Source organism: Nelumbo lutea, chromosome 1 (assembly GCF_056320005.1).
Source record: "Nelumbo lutea isolate HS-2025 chromosome 1, American lotus-T2T, whole genome shotgun sequence".
Lineage (NCBI taxonomy): Eukaryota > Viridiplantae > Streptophyta > Magnoliopsida > Proteales > Nelumbonaceae > Nelumbo > Nelumbo lutea.
The window spans coordinates 6,772,347-6,792,825 of NC_142684.1; the positions used below are offsets into that span (position 1 = coordinate 6,772,347).

General features: G+C 37.4%; 1 protein-coding gene across 2 annotated transcripts in view; it reads right to left on the bottom strand.

Moving 5' to 3' along the window:
* The window catches only part of LOC148873357 (U1 snRNP-associated protein usp106-like), a 40,936-nt gene extending 20,907 nt beyond the window's left edge, over nt 1-20,029 (bottom strand). Inside the window, exons 1-6 of one of the 2 annotated variants that reach the window (XM_088963811.1) lie at nt 19,667-20,029; nt 19,050-19,102; nt 9,517-9,685; nt 9,362-9,425; nt 7,219-7,298; nt 6,927-7,083 (exon numbers count right to left, since the gene is read on the bottom strand). In XM_088963811.1, coding sequence (XP_088819937.1) covers nt 6,927-7,083; nt 7,219-7,298; nt 9,362-9,425; nt 9,517-9,685; nt 19,050-19,102; nt 19,667-19,813 — 670 coding nt within the window. In that variant the 5' untranslated portion in view covers nt 19,814-20,029. The remainder of the gene's footprint in view (nt 1-6,926; nt 7,084-7,218; nt 7,299-9,361; nt 9,426-9,516; nt 9,686-19,049; nt 19,103-19,666) is intronic. The other variant, XM_088963812.1, reaches the window with a different exon arrangement.
* Nucleotides 20,030-20,479: the final 450 nt, after the last annotated feature.

Consider the following 20,479-nt stretch of genomic DNA (forward strand, 5'->3'; position numbering starts at 1 on the left):
ATTACCTCTGGATGGCTGCAACCAAACCTTGCTGACTCCTCACAATAACCAGAAACACATCAAGCAATTTGGCCACCTTGCCACCACGGCTCATCCAAGCACTCTGTTGTCAATCACCTTCAACCCAAACAAACCTGTTTGTTCACTACCCCTTAAGTAGAGAAGTGTGGGGCTTCTTCTTGAAGGCCCTGGAAATCAATTGGGTATTTTCCACAACTCCTAAGGAGGCCTTTGAGGACAGTGGATGTTGGGCCAGAGCAAGAAGGGTAAGTTGTACTTGTGTGAACAGGGGTGGAAAGAAACACCAGGCTGATCAAAGATGTGCACGTGGGCATAGATGAAGTAATAATAAGGAAGGCTGCAAGGCAGATGTACTTGTGGCTGTCTTCAGCTAACCCAACCAAGGATAAATGAACTAAGGGTGTCTCTTTTAACAATGTTTACTAAGGAATACCTTTTGAGCTGATAAGTGACAGGCTCCTTGTTATTTTTGTGTTAAGCAGATAGCATTTATTGATATACAGTACGGGGCTCACACCTTTCTATTTACATCATTATTAATATATTATCATTTTTCAAAAAAATATATAAATATAATATCATATAGTATTGTACCATATAAAATGTTTTTTTGTTTAGTGTATCACATATAATTTCCAGTTACGATGGATCTTCACCAAGGTTCAGCACATAGCCCTTATCTATTTGCATTGATCATAGATGAATTGACTTAAGATATTCAGGAAGTTCCATGGTGTGTGCTGCTTGCGGATAACATTTTTTAATTGATGAAACTAATGAAGGATTGATTGCAAAATTAAGCTTATGGACAAACGCCCTAGAAACAAGGGGCTTTAAAATAAGGACTAAAACAAAGCATATGATGTGTAAATCTAGTAATAATTGGAGTGTAAATCAGGATACACTTAGGATTGGAAACCAAGAGAGAACTCAATGTGACCATTTCCAGTATCTTGGTTCAATAATTCATAACAAAAGTGTGATTGAAGAGGATGTCACCGGTCACCCAAAGAACTAGAGTAGGATGGGCAAAATGGAGAGGTGTATCTATACAATTTCTTTTATCAATAACAAAATCTTCATTAATCAAACAGAAAAATTAATTACAAAAAAAGGTGGAGATAAACTTTCTTAACTCCCCCAGCAGAGGCTAGAGCCCCCAAAGTGATAAAAACCAGAATTACAACTGAGCCCAGAATATAGATTCCCTAATCACCCCTTGCTTGGCTAACCCATCAGCAAACGAGGTGTATCTACACAAGTGTGTGTGTGTGATAGGAGAATACCACTTAGATTAAAAGGAAAATTCTATAAAACAGTTGTAAGGCCAGCTATGTTGTATGAAGAAGAGTGTTGGGCAGTCAAGTAACATGTTCAAAAAATGAGTGTGGCAGAAATGCAAATGCTCTGCAGAAACCTGGAAGCAGCTCCAAGAAGTGATAAAATGAAAGAGAATAGGCTAGCATGGTTTAGTCATGTGCATAGAAGACCACCAACAGCTCCAGTTTAAAGAAGTGATTTGTTTCAAGTGGAAGGGGCTAGATGAGCTAGGGATTGGCCAAAAGGGACATGGGTAGTAGTAAGAAATGATTTAAGCACTAACAATTAACAATGGATATAGTTTTAAATAGAACGGATTGGTGAAACAGGATTCATGTAGCTGACCCCATATAGTTGAGATAAGTCATGGATGACAATAATGATGATCATATATATTTTTTCTGAAACAAATATATCTCTTTTTTTTTGTTTCATTACATAGAACTTTCATTATCCAGAAAAGTAAATCAAATACTATTCTCTATTTCCTCTCCACCACTTCTAACCATTTTGTTTCCAACCAGAAATAGATATCTTTTTCTGACAAGAAAAGGCAAAATGAGAATCTGAACCAATTTTGGCCTTAGCAATCTGAAATGATCCTGACCAAAAATCCATGTACAGTGCATCAATTGACTCTCCTATAATTGAGTCTGTAGGTTCTATTAATTGTAAATCCATATGCCACAAGCAGAAGATCTTTGATAAAAACTGAAGGAACCAGAACAAAAAACAGATCATTTTCATTCTTCTTGAAAAACCGGAAGACTACCTGGAGAGCCAAACAAGTACTGTTTTGCTACTCAATCATCAATTGCTTCACACAAACAGCATTCATATTCATGACAAAGACTCCGAAAAACAACTTGGACTTCCTCTTGGTTTTAGCCTACCTGCTTGAATTTTCTCAAGAAGATATCATATGCTTCTTAACTAATGCAAGAATATCATGCAGATCTCAATAGAAAATTAATACGGTCAGCAGGCCCCTATTCAAAATACCATAAAAGGACTTGGAGACAAAGAGCTGGTCAATCAAAATTTCCACGGAAACATAAAATATTTCCTTGTTGACAAGTATGACAACCACAAATTCCTTTCAGATGCAACTAACTATCCATCCAAAAAATAAATGACTGCCCTTCTTCAAAGGGATCAGGAGGAATCAGAAACCCCAAAACCTCTGAAAGCTTTCCAAAGTTTCTGATATATGATATTGTAACTCTTTGACATACATTATAATAGAATTTTATCATCATCATCACAAACTAATAGCACCCCTCCAAGCTCCAAATTGACTAACCAACAAACTCATAGCTTCTGAATCAAATTAACTTCACCACCACACAATGTGATCCAGCTCCCAATTGAAGGCGGCTTAACCAAGAATCCACAACTAAATCCCAATAAACACCATAATTATGCACATAAATTAAACAAAAAAGAAATTCCAAGCCCTTTCAGTAAATTGTAAGTGAATTGAGAATCCAAGTATCCAACACCTTACTGAATGGGGAAAAAAAGAAGCATCCAACCCCTCCTCCAAATCAAACAATTTTGATTCAATTACAAGATAAAATCTTGGATGCCTTCATCTGATCGAACAGTTAACAGGAAAAAAAATTAAATTTTCCCATCTTTTATTTTGTCTCTAATTAAAAATTCACCTATGCATAAACACCTTTCCTAGAGAGCTTAAATATTGTACACTTCTTTATCAATAACAAGTCAAAGAGATTTTATTAATGATAGAAAAGAATTATAAATGAATAAAGTACATATTTGATTAATGTTCTTGTGGTGTGTTTCTGTGTAATACCCTTAAACTGGACACTTACGAAACTCGTGTTATTAAAATGTTCACAATCGTTGGATAAGTCTGGGGAGATTTATCCTGCCAAGGCTGACACTAGTGTGCGGCCAAATGTTGGGGTGGCCTGTCTCAGCCGCCAGGGTGAGACCCGAGGCACATGAAGTGTAGGTTCACTTGAAACCCTAAACCAGACCAGATTTCCAGTATTGCCCTGGACCTTGGAGATTGATGGGCAAAAACTAGAAAGTTACACCTGACCCCTAGACTCGATTATGATACTGCACTAGGTGTCGGATTGGGCTGTCTTTGATATACCAATCAGTGAGATCCGTAGAGGGGGTCAAAACCTAGGTATGTTGGGACAGTCTAAGAATTCACCTGAGTGGGTGATCATAGTGACAGGATCAGCCCCTTTGTTGGACAAAGGTAATGATCGGGGATGCACTCTCTCTAATGGAAACCAAGACTGTCGGCAGCCAATTTCAATCGTTGAAATTTGTTTTGCAAAATATATTTTATATGCGGATATAAATATACATATTATGGTTTCAAATTGTTTGCAAAAGGTTTTAATTCCCGGGACCCATGTGAGTAGAGAGTACAGCACTGTTCCTTGCAGCCGAGGGAGAGGTCATCTCTTGTCGGGCAGTGTTTGATCATTATGGGCTGAGAGGTTAAGTGTAAGACCATTGAGGGTAATACCTGATGGGCTAATCTTGCATTTGCCCACAATCCCTGGGTGTTACAAGGTGGCTTGGGCCAGGGACCACTTAGTGTAAGTGTTGAGCCCATAGAGTCCATGTGATGGGCTCAGGGGGTTCACTGGGCTTTCCAGTGAATTCGGTTAGACCTTGTAACAAAGGCTGGGCCGAACCCTTGTGGCTAATGTGTAAATCAATGCTTGGGTCCCACGCCATACAAGGAAGCCCAACTGGGCAACAATTTGGAAGGCTAATGAGCACCTATACTTATTGGGCCTAAAGCCCATTTCGAACTAGGCTGATATGATACTCAAAGAGTTCATATCTGAATCTGGAAACCTCCTAATGAGATTAGGAGAGGGTTGATCTAATCTGCAGATAAGATAAGGACTTATCCTTATCTCTTAAAGAGAACTCCTAATCCAAATACAGATTTGGATTAGGAAACTCCTAATAAGATTAGGAGCTCTCTTTAAGCATATAAAAGGAGGGGGCGAACCTTTCATCGAACCCCAGAAATCTCAGAGATACAAGATCTCAGAGCACAGAGAGAAGTCGAATACAGTGTGACTGCGCCTTCTCTCTGCGTTCTCCTCCTGCCGCCGCCATACTGCCAGTTCAATCTCCTTGTAGGAGCGATCAAGAGGTGTCTTGATATCAGCCTTTGGAGAAAGTCTTATTTGAAGTTATGCTCACTGCCTCCATCGAATTCTTGTGAAGGGTTCGATTCTTGGGAAGAACACTGCTGACTCTGCTCCATCCTACACTGCGCCATCTTCAGTGAGAGCAGTTTTTGGATCCTTCCTTAGGCGTGAACACCTTCGTTGGGAGATACTATTTCTTCGTATCAGGTATATCCCTCTCCTACCTTTTGGTTCATATCTGATTCGGTTCTTGGTTCAAGATTGATCCTTGAAAAATGTAGTTTTTCTAAACAGGGAATGTGATTCCTAGATGAAGGGAGAGGAAATTTTTTGAAATTTCGCCCAACCTACCTGCAAGGTTCGGCCATTCATATGATGGATCTCTCATACCTTCAAAAAGTTAGTTGAACCCAAATAACAGTATATCCCAATAAAGAATAACCAACCCACATTTGCCTATTCCCCCATCAATATAAGTGTCCCAATATTTACTCCTTACCTAGAGAGTAGACCTCAGATCCCATCCAAACGAGGCGTTCATGCCAAATGCCAAAGAGCTAGCTTTCCTAATAAAGTGTAGATAGACAAAGGCCTGATCCAATCCCCTTTATCCACCCAACTACAAATTGAGAACCATACTGGATTTCTAGCCATAACCCAGTGAGATCACCAATCTTGTAAAAGGGATAGTAGCTCAAGAGTATCTAATACACATAGCACCTGTATATATTACCAAACCTTGGCCTTCATGGCTCTGAAAGGCTCCTCATATGTCTGATATTATAAGACTGCATCCATCGAAGTTAGTTGCACATTGTTCTGCCCATACAGGCCACAAAACAGCAGCTCTTTTTTTTTTCTTGGTGGGGGGAGGTGGACCTAAATTAGCTGTCAATATCTGTTGGTGATGACCAACTAGGACCATATAAAGAAAATAAGTTCTCCCAAATATTAATTATTTTACATTACCTTGGTGTTGCCCAGATATCTCATCTACAATACACATGTGATGACCCTCCAAAGGGTTATGAATCATAATATTTAAATTTTTAGTGTAAATTATGTATCCAACACAATAAGGGTACCATATCTTGTCAGATACTTCAAGTCTTTCTTTATAAATTCCATATCCAACAAATGCCAAGTTGTATCCTTGCCATATATGGGTAATATAGCATGCATGAACCTATAATAGTGGAGAAGATGCAGATTGATAGGACCAGATTAAATTAAAGGAAATAAACCATTTACCTTAAAATGAATTTCATAAAAGTAACAATTACAGAAACGGACATATTAACAACGAAAAACAAGGAAGAATCAATAATAGCAACAAAAATCCAGTTCCTTTAAAATAAACACTACCATTATGATTTGCTACAAAGGAAAGGACCCAATTAGTGATTGCCCCAAATTGGTGTACCATGTGTGGGTTGAATGGGGAGACTGCATTTCACTTACTAATCTCTTGTCCATTTACCTCTTGTCTTTGAGAATGGTTATTTTCGCTTTTTGGTTGCAGGTGGGCTTATCCTGACAAGTTGTTTGATCCAAATACATGTAGGTGGCCGAAAAGAAGAGGGAGAATCATGTGGAGATGCATAAGGGCATCATTGATTTGGACTATTTGTGAGGAGAGAAATTCTTGTATTTTTTAGGACAAAAGGAGTAAAGAGGCTATCACAGAAACAATAATGGTTAGGATGGCACATTGGGTAAAAACTTTGGAGTCGTTTACAAACTTAATAGTTGATGATGTGCTGAACAATTGGGGAACAGTGGCAAGATCATTGGCAAGGAAACAAAGGGTAGAAAAGAAGTAGCCAACTCTGGAAGGTGGGTTCCTTAAATTGAACTTTGATGGCAGCAGATTTGGTAATCCAATTCCAGGCTCATCTGGAATAGCCGAATATGGGGGTGATGAGGAATGAAAAAGGAGAAATTTGTGCATTGTTGTCAAGACCAATAGGGGAAGGGGATTCTACAAGGGAATCATTATTGGCTGTAGTTTGTGGGGTGCAAAAGGCTATGGAAATGGAGGTGGAGAAACTTGTAATTAAAGGGATTCAAAAATTGTAATTAGCTGGTTGCTGAAAATAGAAAATGCATTGCGGAAATATAAGAATGAAATCAAGACATTTATGCAATTCATGAAGGGATATGCAATTGAAGGTTCAATGAGTCCGAAGATTAGCAAATAGTTTGGCTGACCAACTCGCAAAGTAAGGAGTAAATAGAAGACCATTTGTTTTGGGCCAGGTTGTAAATATTGGGTGGGGGAAATACTAAAGGATTGTAATAGGGTAATGGAATGAGTTGTATAGAATTTTATTTTGTTACTACTTTGATTTTCTTCAATAAAATTTTATGTTATTCATCAATAAATAAACATTACCATTGAAGGAGAATACCAAATAGTGGACTCACCAAGATCTTCTGCTTTCTTCAACTTTTCATTTATCATTTCCTGAGTGTGAGGATCTGGAGGAGCTAGTACAGGCAATGGGGCTAATGCTGGAGGATTCTGAAGTGGTTGTGGTAGAGAGGCTCTATCTTTGTTAAAGGCATCCAACAGAAGCATAGACTGCCAATTGGAATCAATGACAAGCCATTTTGATCAGTTTGGAATCAACAACATATTATTACACAGCTAGGAACTTCAACAGAAATCATGAATCATCACCTTGAAAACAGCATTGAACAGAAATAAACAATTCACCTGTTTGTCTGCTCTTTTAGTTCTAAGTTCTTCCACCACTTCCAAAGCCCGAATCTTACTATCAGTCTTGCCTTCAAGATCTGCAAATATATCATTGAAATGTCTAATTATGAAACTTATATTGGCCCAATTCAGACTTCTCACTCGGGCATCTAATAGGTCAGATATGGAGTGGATCCAGCAGGACCCACATCCAATCCAATTTAACATAACTCAAACCCAACCTCACCCCTTAACCTGCAAATGCATCCATCCATGTGAAGATCCAGATATAAGACCAGCCCATTTTCTAGATTTGCTTGTTCCTAATGAATGTAAAATATATTCATAAGAGATTATATTAGAGATAATAATATATATTAAGGCATTAGGATCCAAACAGGTCTCACACCCAAAAGCCCATATAAGCCCAGATTCAGATAGAATCCATTAAAGTAAACCATATCATATCCATTTTGGGATTAGGGACATTTCCAACCCAAACCTTCTAAGTATGGATATGGTACAGAGTTGGATCCCATACCAAATCAACCCACTCCATTGCACACCTTATCTCTCACATATTTCAATGATCATTAAAAAATCATCCACAACCAGTCAAAAGAAAAAGCATCTATCACAAGACCCAGTAGACCAACAAAAAGAAAATCACAAGACCCAATAGATGTATCCATTTTTTTTAACAAGTCCCAATAGGTGTAACCATTATCCAATACAATTCCTTATCAAGGAAAACAAGGAGACCCTTGAATTAAAATAACCACACCCAATATTAAAAAATACAAATGACTCAACATCAATCAACATTATGCAATTATAAAGAACACAAGGATCAAATGTAACAAAATCATAAAGGGCATACAAAATTAAATTCCACAACTTTCATCAACATTCACAAGCAGAAGGTGTTTGACCATATTATCTTTCTTTAGTCATATGTCCAGATAGGATGCATGTTGAGTTGCTGTCATAATTGTCATATTACTTGTCCATATGAAAAAAAAAAAAATGGAAAGAGAATTCAGAAGAGTGATGCTTGACCAATACAGCAAAAACCCTTAAGACTGATGGAACGCATCAAGTCAAGCACTTTAACATTTAGGACTGTAATAGACAGCAAGTAGGAAAATGAGCCACAATATTAAGTTCCACTTATTTATAATGACTAAAGAAAAATGCCGCAAGGCCAACTATGGGTCCTCTAAATGCAAATCAAAGCAAAAACATGGTGTAAGCAAATGAAGAGACTAATGACATGCAACTTGAAACAGATTACTAAAGAAACTTGGTAATAGAGTGAAGAGGTTCAAAATATAATCAAAGTAAAACAAACATTCTATAAAGATTGACAAAAGACTGAATATGTAGAAAACTCAGATAAATATATAATAAGTTAAAAAGAAAGTGAGTGAAGCTTTAAGGCATATAATTATCTCTATCATAATTTACACACCAAGGAAGGAGATAGATGGAGTTCATAAACAAGCAAAGATGAGAGAAAGGAAAGACAAAAATTTAAATCATGTTGGATTAAAGCAAAGAGAAATATCAAATAGTCTTAATAAAAGATGAGGAAATCAAAAAAAGTTGTAAAGAATATTTTGAAAATTTATTAAAATGAAAACATATTTTGTTCATAATCGACAAGAATTTTCATTAAAGAGAAAAAATACAAAAAAAGGGCTCAAGACAACGAGCATATGTACAACTGCTTCAACCACATAATCCCAAACACAAGAAAAACAGAGAAAAAATAGAAAGAAGTTGCTTACAAATTTTATTAATGACAAGAATATCTTATATGTTTTTTGGATAATTAACAGAAATTTTAGTGATGACAAGAATAAAAGGCATTAGGTATTATCTGGTCCCGAGTCCCATCCATTGGGATGCAACCCAATGGATGTGTGAATGAAATAAGAAAAGAGTGAGCAAGTGAGTTGTGCACATGTCTATATGTACTATGTTTGTGTGAAAGAGACAGATATGGAATAGATACACATAAACAATCATATACAAAGTGAGCAAGAGACAAACCAAACCATCTTGTTCTTTCAAGCAAGAAAAATATAAAATATTCAACAGAAAAGCACTTATATAACCAAAGACAATTGGAAACTATGACAGTTATGAGGGAAATTACCAAGCTGATCAACTTCTTTCAACTTCTCCTTAATTTGCTTCGTCAACTCAAGTACTTCAGGTGACTGCAATTTCAAAAAGTTCTTTGAACTTTCAACCCAAAAATTAGTCAAGAAACAAATCATGGCTAAATAATATAGACTGAAGAACACTTACCTGTGTAACCTCAGAGACAGATATAGCAATTGCAGCTTTAGCATCCTCATCCTCTAGACGTTTAAGAGCTCTTGCAATTTTCCGATCACACTCAACAATAAGCCTATCTATAACATCTTCCAGGTCCCTGTCATAGTTATCAATACCTTTTGCTTTTGCTTCCTCATATCTACAAAGATTTTAAGGATAACAAACTGACAGCCTAAAAATTCACATGTGACAAGAAGTAATGCAATATGTCATTTCAATATACTTTGCAGAAATTTGACCAAAATATGTTAAAAATGTAAGAAACAATAAAAATGTAAAATACATGCAAGTCAACAAGTTAATGTATCAACCAAATAGGAAGAAAAAGCACAAACATATCCAAGGGAGAAGAGACCAAAGTAGCACTAGCCATTCACAAGTCCACCTAGGCTGGCAGATAGAACATAAGTTCATTTGACTCCAGTAAAGAGCAAGTCATGCAGGCCTAAAATGTCCCTAATTTCCCTAATCTTTCCACAACATATTTCCATTTCCATGGGTAGCAACACAAAATTTAACTGGAATAAACATATTCCCCAATAAACACTACCAGCACTATGTGGAGTACAAGTGGTAGTTTCCACATATTCACCAGTAAACACTACCAACACTATGCAGAGTACATGAGACTGTTTCCACGATATACATATTCCCCAGTGAACACTACCAACACTATGTGGAGTACAAGAGATAACATTATAACATAAGTTGGTGATAATATTGTAGATATGTGGAGTAACAATGTTATTTCCTGCCTAAATTACATAATGACCACTTTGAGCTAGCTCAATATTCATTTCAAGCATGAAGTTAAAATATTAGTTTTTCTTCATGTAATAGATTATTTGGTTGATCAATTACAACCATTTACATTTTCTCTGAGTTTAAATTTTGCTCCAACTCATTCTATCATGAAGCTCTGAATCTTAAGGTTTACAGGGCAACCTCTGAGCGTATTCTTTTGTATATAACCTTAGTTTCTTAGCTTTGTTTAGTGATTTGGAACAAGATAATATTTAAAAAGGTCTGCCTATGCTTCTTTTATCATTTCATAAAATATAATTTTATATTTTGCATATTTTACAATATTTCCACCATATCTATAATTTTTACAATACTTCCATATGATATTTCCGCCATGTTTCTTATATTTGGAGGACCAGCACTTCCACCGACACCTAACATTTTAAACCTTGGCAGGCCACAGTGGACAGGAAAGGTGTGGGTGAAAAGAAAAACAATTGAACTACCATTTTTTGTTTCAAGAAAAAATTTAAATGGTTAAATGAAACTCTTCAAACTAACAAATTTGAAGATTAGAAAGATTACTCCAGCTAAGGCACTGAGATTATATTAAAAACATATGCCTTTCTTGGAAAAGGAGCAAGAGGGAGAGTGATGTCACAGAAATGGATGGTTCAGATAGAGAAAGGGAGAGAGAGAGAGAGAGAGAGAGAGAGAAGACAAATTTCCAATCTTCAAATGGGTAATAATGCTAAAGTCCCATCATGAGAAGTACTGCAATTGAGAATACCAACCATGATATATGGTTGAGAAATCTTCACAATGAGATGTTTATAAGAAGATTATTGATGATAGAACTATTATTCTCAAAAGCACTAACATCATGCACCGATAGGACAGACAGGTTTTGCTTCCATATGTGTATCATTCTTTTGCTCTTTTTGGTAGCACTAATGGATTCTGTTTATCTCTTTCATTGTTCTTCAGGGAGTTGGATGATTGGACTTATACACTTGTTTCTCAACATTAAATAAACAACAATGAGAACATGGTAAAAGAAATAACTCACCAATTAAGATGAAACAAAAAGGGAGGTGATCAACCCCTTAAAGACTTGTTCCCTACTCTGTATTCAATTTCACCCCATTGCACTTCGCACCCCGAAGTAGTCCCGTTTCCATGCCGGGACCTTGTTGGGAAGATCATGTAAAAGCTTGAAACCCGGGCGAGGAGACAGGTAGTATGCCTGCCTACGCCCAAGAAGGGGACCCGCTTGCTTCTTAAGCATTAGAATGGAGGAAAAGATCTCAGGATGAGGAAGCCACTTCCTGTCAAAGTGTTTTCTTGTGCCTCTTTCTTCAATGTGCTTTGCCAGTCTCCCTCCCCCCAACCCTTTCCTTGTAAAGAAGTTTGGTGCCGGTCGATTCCCCCTAAAATTAAGGCTTTCTGCTGGGAAGTAGTATATGGGAAAGTTAACACTCGAGATTACTTGCAAAAGAAGAGACTTTATCTGTGTATTTCTCCAAATTGGAGCACTCTTTGTAAACCTAATGGTGAATCTTGTTACCACTTACTAGTTTCTCGTTCCTTCACTGCAGATATTTGGGATTGATTTTTCTCTTTGTTTGGGTGTAGGTGGAATGTGCCAATGGAAATTAAGATGTTATTTGATTCATCAACTTTTGCTTGGCTGAAGAGAAGGGGAAGGTTAATGTGGAGATGCACTAGAGCAGTAGTAATTTGGACCTTGTGGGAAGAAAAAAAATGCTAGGATCTTCTACGAGGAGAGAAGCAAACAAGTTACAGATTGTGTAATGACTAGAGTTATACATTGGCAACTAAATTTAGATTTGTTTAGGCAGTACTCCTTTGATGACATTTGGAGGAACTGGTACTCGATGGCTTCAAGCTCAGTGCGGAAGGTTAAAACAAGGTTGGCTTGGGTACCTCCATTTGAAGATTTTCTTTTTTATAAATAAAGTACTCTATTTGAAGATTTTCTGAAACTAAATTTTGATGGAAGTAGTCAAGGCAACCCAGGTCCATCTGGAACTTTTTTAAGGCAAACAAAGAAAAAATTTTATTACTGAAAAGAGTTTACATCTCATAAGTGACAAGAGGTCACCCCCAAGAAACAAATCAAACAAAACAGAACAGACTTTATCAAAATACATCAGAAAAAAAAAAAAAAAGAACTAAGCATTCAAAGAGCTCCAAAAGTCTGCCCCAAAATCTTCTTTCTATAGTCCTTGAAAATCTGGCAGGATTAAAACCCAACCTATTGCTGAAGAACTGATTCAAGCCACCACCTCTTCCCAACTTTTTTCCTTGTACTCAAAAATTCTTTTATTTCTTTCCTTTCAAACTTCCCAGCACACTGTGAAAGGAATACAGCTCCACAGAATCTTGACTTTAGAATCACCCTGAACTCTTGGCCAACATCCAAAGATTTCAGCCTGATCTGAAATTGACCAGTGGTCCCTATTAAGAAGCTTGAAAAAATAGGACCATATTGATGAAATGAAGCTGCAACTGTAGAATAAATGCAATATGTTTTCTTCTTCAGATAAACAGAGGATACATCTGCTCGGGAATTGAAAATCTCAGCTCCTAATGTTGTCCTGAGTCAGAATACACCCCTTAGCTAGCAGCCAAGCAACGGCTTCCACCCTTGGGGGCACAGGTTTCCCCCAAACTCCCTGGACTGGATCAGCTTCCACCATATTTCTGATCAGAATTGAGTACATTGACTTAACTGTAAATTTCCCATCCTTGCACTCCTTCCACTACCTGCTATCATCAACCGACAGATTGATCTCCATTGACTGCAACTTGGACAGCAGCTCCACGCATTCCTTCAACTCCCAGTCGAGTAAAGGTCTTCTGAAATTTGGAAACCAGACCACAGAACCATTTGAGGCCAAATGTACTTTCTTTCTTTCAGCCTTCACACTCCACAAAAACTCCCTTTGGATTCTTTCTATCTCCCCCAACACAGTCTTTGGAGCCTTTAGTAAAGATAGGTAATAAGTCGACAAGTTAGAAAGGACACTGTTTATCAAAAAAAATGTGATTTTCCCAGCAAAAGAGAGGAATTTTCCTTTCCAACCAGCCAACCATTCATCAATTCTGTCTAGCACGGGTTGCCAAGTAGAAGCAGCAGAAGCCTTAGCCCCAAATAAGAGAAAGGGAAGTTACCAACCAGACAGCCCAAGGCTCCTGCACACTCCTCAAGAACATAATTTTGGATGTCTACCACTCCAATCATGGTACTCTTTCCTAGGTTAACCTTGAGGCCAGACAGCATTTGAAAGCAATTCAAGATGCTTTTCAGAAAAAACGCCTACTCCAAATCTGCTCCCAAAAAGATTAAGTATCATCAGCATATTGCAAATGCGAGATGATTAAACCCTCCCTTCCGATCTAAAACCCAGAAATCAAACCTTCTTCACACCCTTTAACGATCAGTTTGCTTAACACTTCTACCACCAGAACAAAAAGTAATGGGGAAAGGGGGTCCCCTTGAAGAACTGAAAAAATCTGTTGACACTCCATTTACAACCACAAAAAAGGACACTGACAAAATGCAAGCAAAAATCCAACTTCTCCATGTTTCCCTGAATCCCATCCTCCTCAGCAATTCCTCCAACAAACCCCACTCCACATTATCATACGCCCTCTCAAGGTCAATCTTACATATTACCCCTACCTCCCCATTTTTTACTTTTGAGTCCACACATTCACTAGCAATCAAAACCCCATCCAGGATCTGTCTTCCCTGCACAAATGACTGCCATTTGGATGGGCCCCACCACTGTATGTAACACCATCTTTAACATCCTAGCCAGCACCTTTGCCAGAATTTTACAGGGGCTGCAAATCAAGCTGATAGGTCTGAAATCTTTGACTTGAAAGCCCCAACAACTTTTGGTATGAGTAAGATAAATGTTGCATTTGCTGATTTCTCTAGTTTTCTCTCCTCTCCCCCCAAAATTCCTTAAACATCAGCAATAGGTCCTCCTTAATGATAGCCCAGCACATTTTACAGAAGCCAATGTTGAAGCCATCCGATCCCAGAGATTTCTCTCCCTTCATTTTCTTAATTGCCTCCCAAACCTCTCCCTCCTCAAACTCTCTCTCCAACCACTCCTTCATCCCCTAGGTGGCACTGTCTATTTGGCAAGGCCTTGTACAACTTGTCATAGAAGCCCCCTATCTCTTCAGCAATCTCCTGTTGATCATCAATCATTCTATTTTCCCCCTCCAATCTCAGAGTTGTATTCCTCTTTCTTCTCCCTCTTACCATAGCTTGGAAAAAAGAAGTATTATTATCCCCTTCTCTAAGCCACTGAACTCTTGCCTTCTGTTTCCACGAAATTTCCTCAAAAAGAATTAATTTTTCCAATTCTGCTTTCAGCCTCTCCCTCTCCATCCTCCTTGCCTGAAATAAGTTATCATCCTCTTCCATTCTATCCAGCCACACCATCCTGTCTAAGATCTCCTTTTTCTTTTCTCAACATTCCCGAAAACTTGAGAACTCCAATTCTTTAAATCCTCCTTAAGAGTTATAATTTCTTCATTAGATTGAAACCTGTTGAACCTTCCACCTGATAAAGATTCCATTTCTGTTCTATGAATTTCAGAAAATTTAGATGACCTTCTGGAATTGGAGGGGCCATAAGCGATAAGGAAGAGAATTTAATAGCACTCTATTCAGGGCCAGTGGGGAATGGATACTCATTGAAATCTGAATTGTACGCAGTATTACAAGGTGCTCAAATAGCAAAAGAGATGAATTTTGATAACCTGGTGATAGAAGGGGGCTCCTAGGTGGTGGGGAGCAGTGGGCTGGATAAAGAATCTGGATTCAATGATATGGTGCTATAGAGATGAAATGAAGAAATTCAAATGGCTAACACAACATATGAATCTGGTTATACAATGGGTGGGGAGGGAAGCTAATATTTTGGCTGATTCTTTAGCCAAGCAAGGGGTAATGAGTTGTTTTGCACAGTTTTTAAATGTCTTGCTGTGTTTCTTTAAGAGTGAGGCTGCACCTTGCGCCTCCCTTTTGAATGCTTGTAACAGTTATATATTCTTTCTGATATCAATGAAATTTTAACTTTACTTATCAAAAAAAAAAATTAAGATGAAACAAAAGTAATATTAGATCTAAAACTGTAAGAGAAAATCTTTTGTTTCCTTAAAGATGTTACATATATGCAAAAATAATAATAACAATAATAATAGAATAAGAAATATTGCTTGGAGATAAATGGAGATATACTGAATATGTAACCCATTGGAACATCTGGGGGGAGAACACAAGGATTTTCACCATCAAGTTGCAGGATGATGAAAAAATGTTAGATTTAATTACTTTATAGTTGCTGATTGAATTTCTTACAAGGATTCAGGGACTTCTCCATTCTAAGGTAACAATCAGAAGCCAGCTCTGCAAGGGACTCATTCAAGAGTGGTCTCACTCTACCCTGTCAATACTGGATAATTAAGCTGAATTTAGCTGGATGCTCTCTTGGTAATCAACAGTCCCTTAGGAGTCAAAAGAGCCTTATAAGATTAGGATAGTAATGTCATGTTAGCTTGTTGGAATCAACAATACAAATTCTATCTCAACTGAAAGTCTTGCTCCCATTTATAGTTTTAAATTGTGTTTCTTGTCAAACCTCTAGGGGTTGAGACTCAAGTGGTTATAGAGTAAATAAGGGATCACACTGCTGGAATTTGATCTCTTAGCAATCATATAAGATAGGGTAGAACTTTAGCCTCCAGAGTGAGCAGCAAGTACAGATAGATTTTAGATTGGTCAATGGCAGACAATATAGCTGGAATAGCAGCTCGGATCTTCTTTCTCAGGGAAGCTTGTATGTAATTGTGTCTTCTTCCCCATTCTGTTTGTGGCATTGGTAGGGGAAACCCTCCAGAGAAGGATCCATCTGTTTGTATCTGTCTTCTTCCCTTTCTCTTTTAATTAATTTTTGAGAAGAAAAAGAAATAAGAGAATTTATTTTATTTAATAATAGAAATTAACACTTCAACAGAATCTACATGCACAACATTTACTAGTTAAGATTCTTTTTTATTCTGGAATCACCCTTGCGTCTCCTTTGTTGAGCTTGCTGGATTCTGTGGTTTTTTGGGGAGAGGTGGATAAAACTTAATCCTGCCGGGCTATTATCCTGTAAATCCATTTTTAACTCCCTTGTAGCCACTTCCTCCTCTCCTTCTTTCCCTGTAAAAGAAACCTGATGTTCCCCATTCCTCCAAAGATCAGTGCCTTCTGTTGGGAAGCATTTCACGGTTACATTAATACTTGTGATATGCTTCAAAGGAAAAGACCGAGTTGATATTTGTCCCCCAATTGGTGCTTCTTATGTAAATTGAACGGTGAGAATGGTTTTCATCTCCAACTCTGCTGCCCTTTGCTGGCTATATTTGGGATTGGTTTTTCTGCATTTTAGTTGCAGATGGAACCCTTTTGCTAGCTTGGAGAGGTTGTTTTGCCCTTCTGTTTTTAGTTGCACTAAAAGAAAGGGCAGGATTTTGTGGAGATGTACTAGGGCCACAGTGGTTTCGACAGTGCGGAAAGAAAGAAACTCAAGAGTTTTGGGGGACGAGGAAAGGAGCAATGAGACCTTTATATAAATCATTACCTTAAGAGTGGAACATTGGGTTAAGACCTTGAAACTCTTCTCAGAATTTAAGGTAGAAGACTTCTTCGGATCTTGGGGAGCAACACCTGGCTCATCCTTTTAAAGACAAAGAATTTATGTGGTTTGATCACCTCCAAGTAGTGGCTGGATGAAGTTGAACTTCGATGGAAGCAATGTGGGTAATCTGGGTCACTCAGGAATTGAAGGGGGCATTAGGGATGAGGAAGGTAATATACATACTTTGTATTCAGGTCCAGTTGAACAAGGTGATGAGGTTAGAGCAGAGTTCTTAGCAGCAGTATTTAAGGTTGAAAAGCCAAAGAATTGAGTGTTCAAAGGTTGATCATTGAAGGGGACTCAATAGTAGTTGTGGGATGGCTGAAAAAGGGAAAGGGGTGATTTAACACCTAAGGAATGATTTCAGACACTTCCAATGGCTCCCAAAAGATATGAATATTCAATTTAATTGGGATGAAGATCTGCAACTAGTTTGGCAGATGGCCTGACCAAGCAAGGGGTTCGGAGACAGATTATGTATTGGGCACACTGTTAAACTTTTAGGTGGTTTGTTGTCATTTGGGCTTTCTGTTTTTTCACAACTTCTTGTTGTATTTCCCTCTGTTTAATTTTTTATGAATTGCTCTTTTCTATGTTGCTGATCAAAAAAATAATAGAAATTCGCACTTCAACAGAATCTACACGTATGAGTATGGCATTTACTTGTAAGATTATTTTCGATTATGGGCTCCCATTCTGATTCAGAACTTAACTCCAGCCAACTCAAACATCACAAGTCAAATGCATAAACCTACAATTTTGCCACTCCCCCTTCTAATCCCATTTTGAGAAACTAAGATATAGACATCTCAAATAAGGTTTGGCTAGCATGATAGTCACCATAAATATAATATTCACATATTACAGCCCCAGTGTTTTAAAAGCGCAAGGCACAAAAAAAAATGCAAGGGCCATTTTGCACCCAATGCACGAAGCGCACAGCTTTTGAAGCAAGGCACAAAAATGCAAAAAAAAAATGGTAAAAAATAAAAAAAAAAACAAAAATCCAAAACAAATGCAAAATATTAAAATACTAAATACAATACTAATTAAAAATCTAAACATAAGTTTTAAAATAAATGTTTTAAAAAACTATTATCTCAAATTAAAATACATAAACATAACATGTAAAGCATATTCAAAATGAAAATTTAAAAATAAAATCAAGCATTACATATAAAACATATTCAAGCATGTAAACTGTTAATCTCTTTATTTTTTTCCCAACTGCATTACTTCAAATAGCTAATGTGATGTTAAATATTATGCATTCCTGATTCTACGAGCCACCCTTGTACCAAGCCCCTCAAGGCAAGCCCAAACAAGTCCATATCAAGGTCTTAAATTCTTAATTCCTATAAAAACAGGTTTTATAACTTTAAGTGACTTTTAAAAATATTTTTTTATTAGGATGAATGAATGAGCAACATTAACAAATATGGGGTTTTGAAAGCACAAGACGTGTGCCTAGGCTGAAGCACAAGGCGCACCAGGCATGTGCCTTTTGAAAGTATTGTGCCAAGGACCTAGGAGAGGTGCATACCCTAAAATGCACATCATGTGTGTGCCTAGGCACGCCTCTTAAATCACTGTACAGTCCAATGGCATTCTCAGTCTTAGCATCGATAGTGGGGGACTCCCAGAAAAAAAAAAAAAAAAAAAGAAAGAAAACACTTATTTTAAACACCCTGCCACTCCTTGTATTTCAATTTAACTATCTCATGAAAAGCACCATCATGTTTATGTTTTCGTTCCCTGTGTGTGCACACACCAAAGGCCTAATATCTTTTTTTTCCTTTTTACCATGTCCAGATAAATGGTTCACCCAGTGCGGTAATTGTCAACTCAGAAACACATGCTGAAACCACGAATATCCTTAACTACTGCAAAGTCATAATGACAACCTAGGTTTTTGGCAGTTCACGAATCCTTGGATACTGTGTGACCTACATGTAAAGATATACTAAATACTTACAAATAGAAATTGCAAATAACTAGACTAGACTGCGGTATGAGCAAAAAGGATACTCTTTTCTCAATTGCAATGAGTGCACCTTCGGACATGGCCCCATATCCATTTTCTGGTACAAATCAACACGAAGTCACAAACATAAGATGAATTCAAAATCTACGAACATGGAACATCCAAGGAAATTACATTACCAGACCAAATAATAACAATTTCTCGAAATCTGAAGATAGAGGCTGCCAGTAATCAATGGTTTGAATATTGAACGATAGAGATCAATGATCATTAGTCCTCTGCTCTAATGAAATACCAGTTAAGTTAATTTGGCAAATGCTAGTGTCAAGTTGAATGATTTGGTAGGATCTCAGCCAATGATGCATGATGATACAAATTTAGAGTGAGTTAATTTGTTAATAGGAAGGGAAAACTTAAAACGCAGTATAACCAAACAAGAGAAGCCCTAATGGGATTCTCACAAGAATTAACGAAACCAAAAAACTAAGTATAAAGTAGCAGGATTTCCTACTAAGAATGCTGAAAAACGATTGCCTAACAGAAGTATACAAAGAAAATAAAAAAGAAGTAGCTAATAGCCATGAACAGGTAGAAATCATCAAGAACCATCGAACAATTCTGAGATAAATTAAAATAAACAGAAAAGTAAAAAAACAGGTACCGTTAACTGGAAGAGTTCGTGCGGACAAAGCCCAACCAGGAACAGACGACAGACGTCTCGGTCGTAGTATTTGCGATTCACCTCCCTCACGTCACCATTTCTGTTCGCTCCCATAAGCACGTCGAGTTGCTTCCTTATAGCATCCATTTCTAGGTCTATAGCTTCGTCTTACACCTCTCTCTGCAATCCTGAGCACGTCAATGGAAGACGTTCGAAAGGATTCCCTTCGAACACCACCTCTGCAAGTAGGGTTCGTTCGACGAGGTGTTAGGCAAGAACGGAGAAAGCTTTAAACTACTGCAGCAAAAGAGCCATGTTTGTTGGTAAATTTACGACTTTGCCCTTTATAATGGTCTGTTTGGCGCAAATATCTTAAGCCTCTTAACACATAAAATGACTTGTCAAAAGCTCAAGTTCACTTTTTTTTTTTTTTGAAAGGGGCAAATTGTATTAAGAAGAACAAACATTAACATAGTCTTCTACCCTTGGTATCCCATCTTGATAATCATTACAATTAAAAGAGGATAAACAGTGTGTTTTAGCTAATTGGGATACCTTATGGGCAAGGCTATTAAACTTTCAATACACAAAAAAGTACTCACATTTCTAAATTTTAAAGATAAAGACCCGGTCCTGGACAAAACAAAAGCCAAAGGCAAGACCAAGGAAGATTTGCTTTCTAATGAAGAGCCTTCAATTCCAACTTGAAAGTTCTAATATAACCTGCATGATAGCATAAAGCTCAGCTTGAACAACTGAAGATACTTGATTAGTTCTACCACCCATAATTTTTAAACAGGAAAGGTTAGTAGA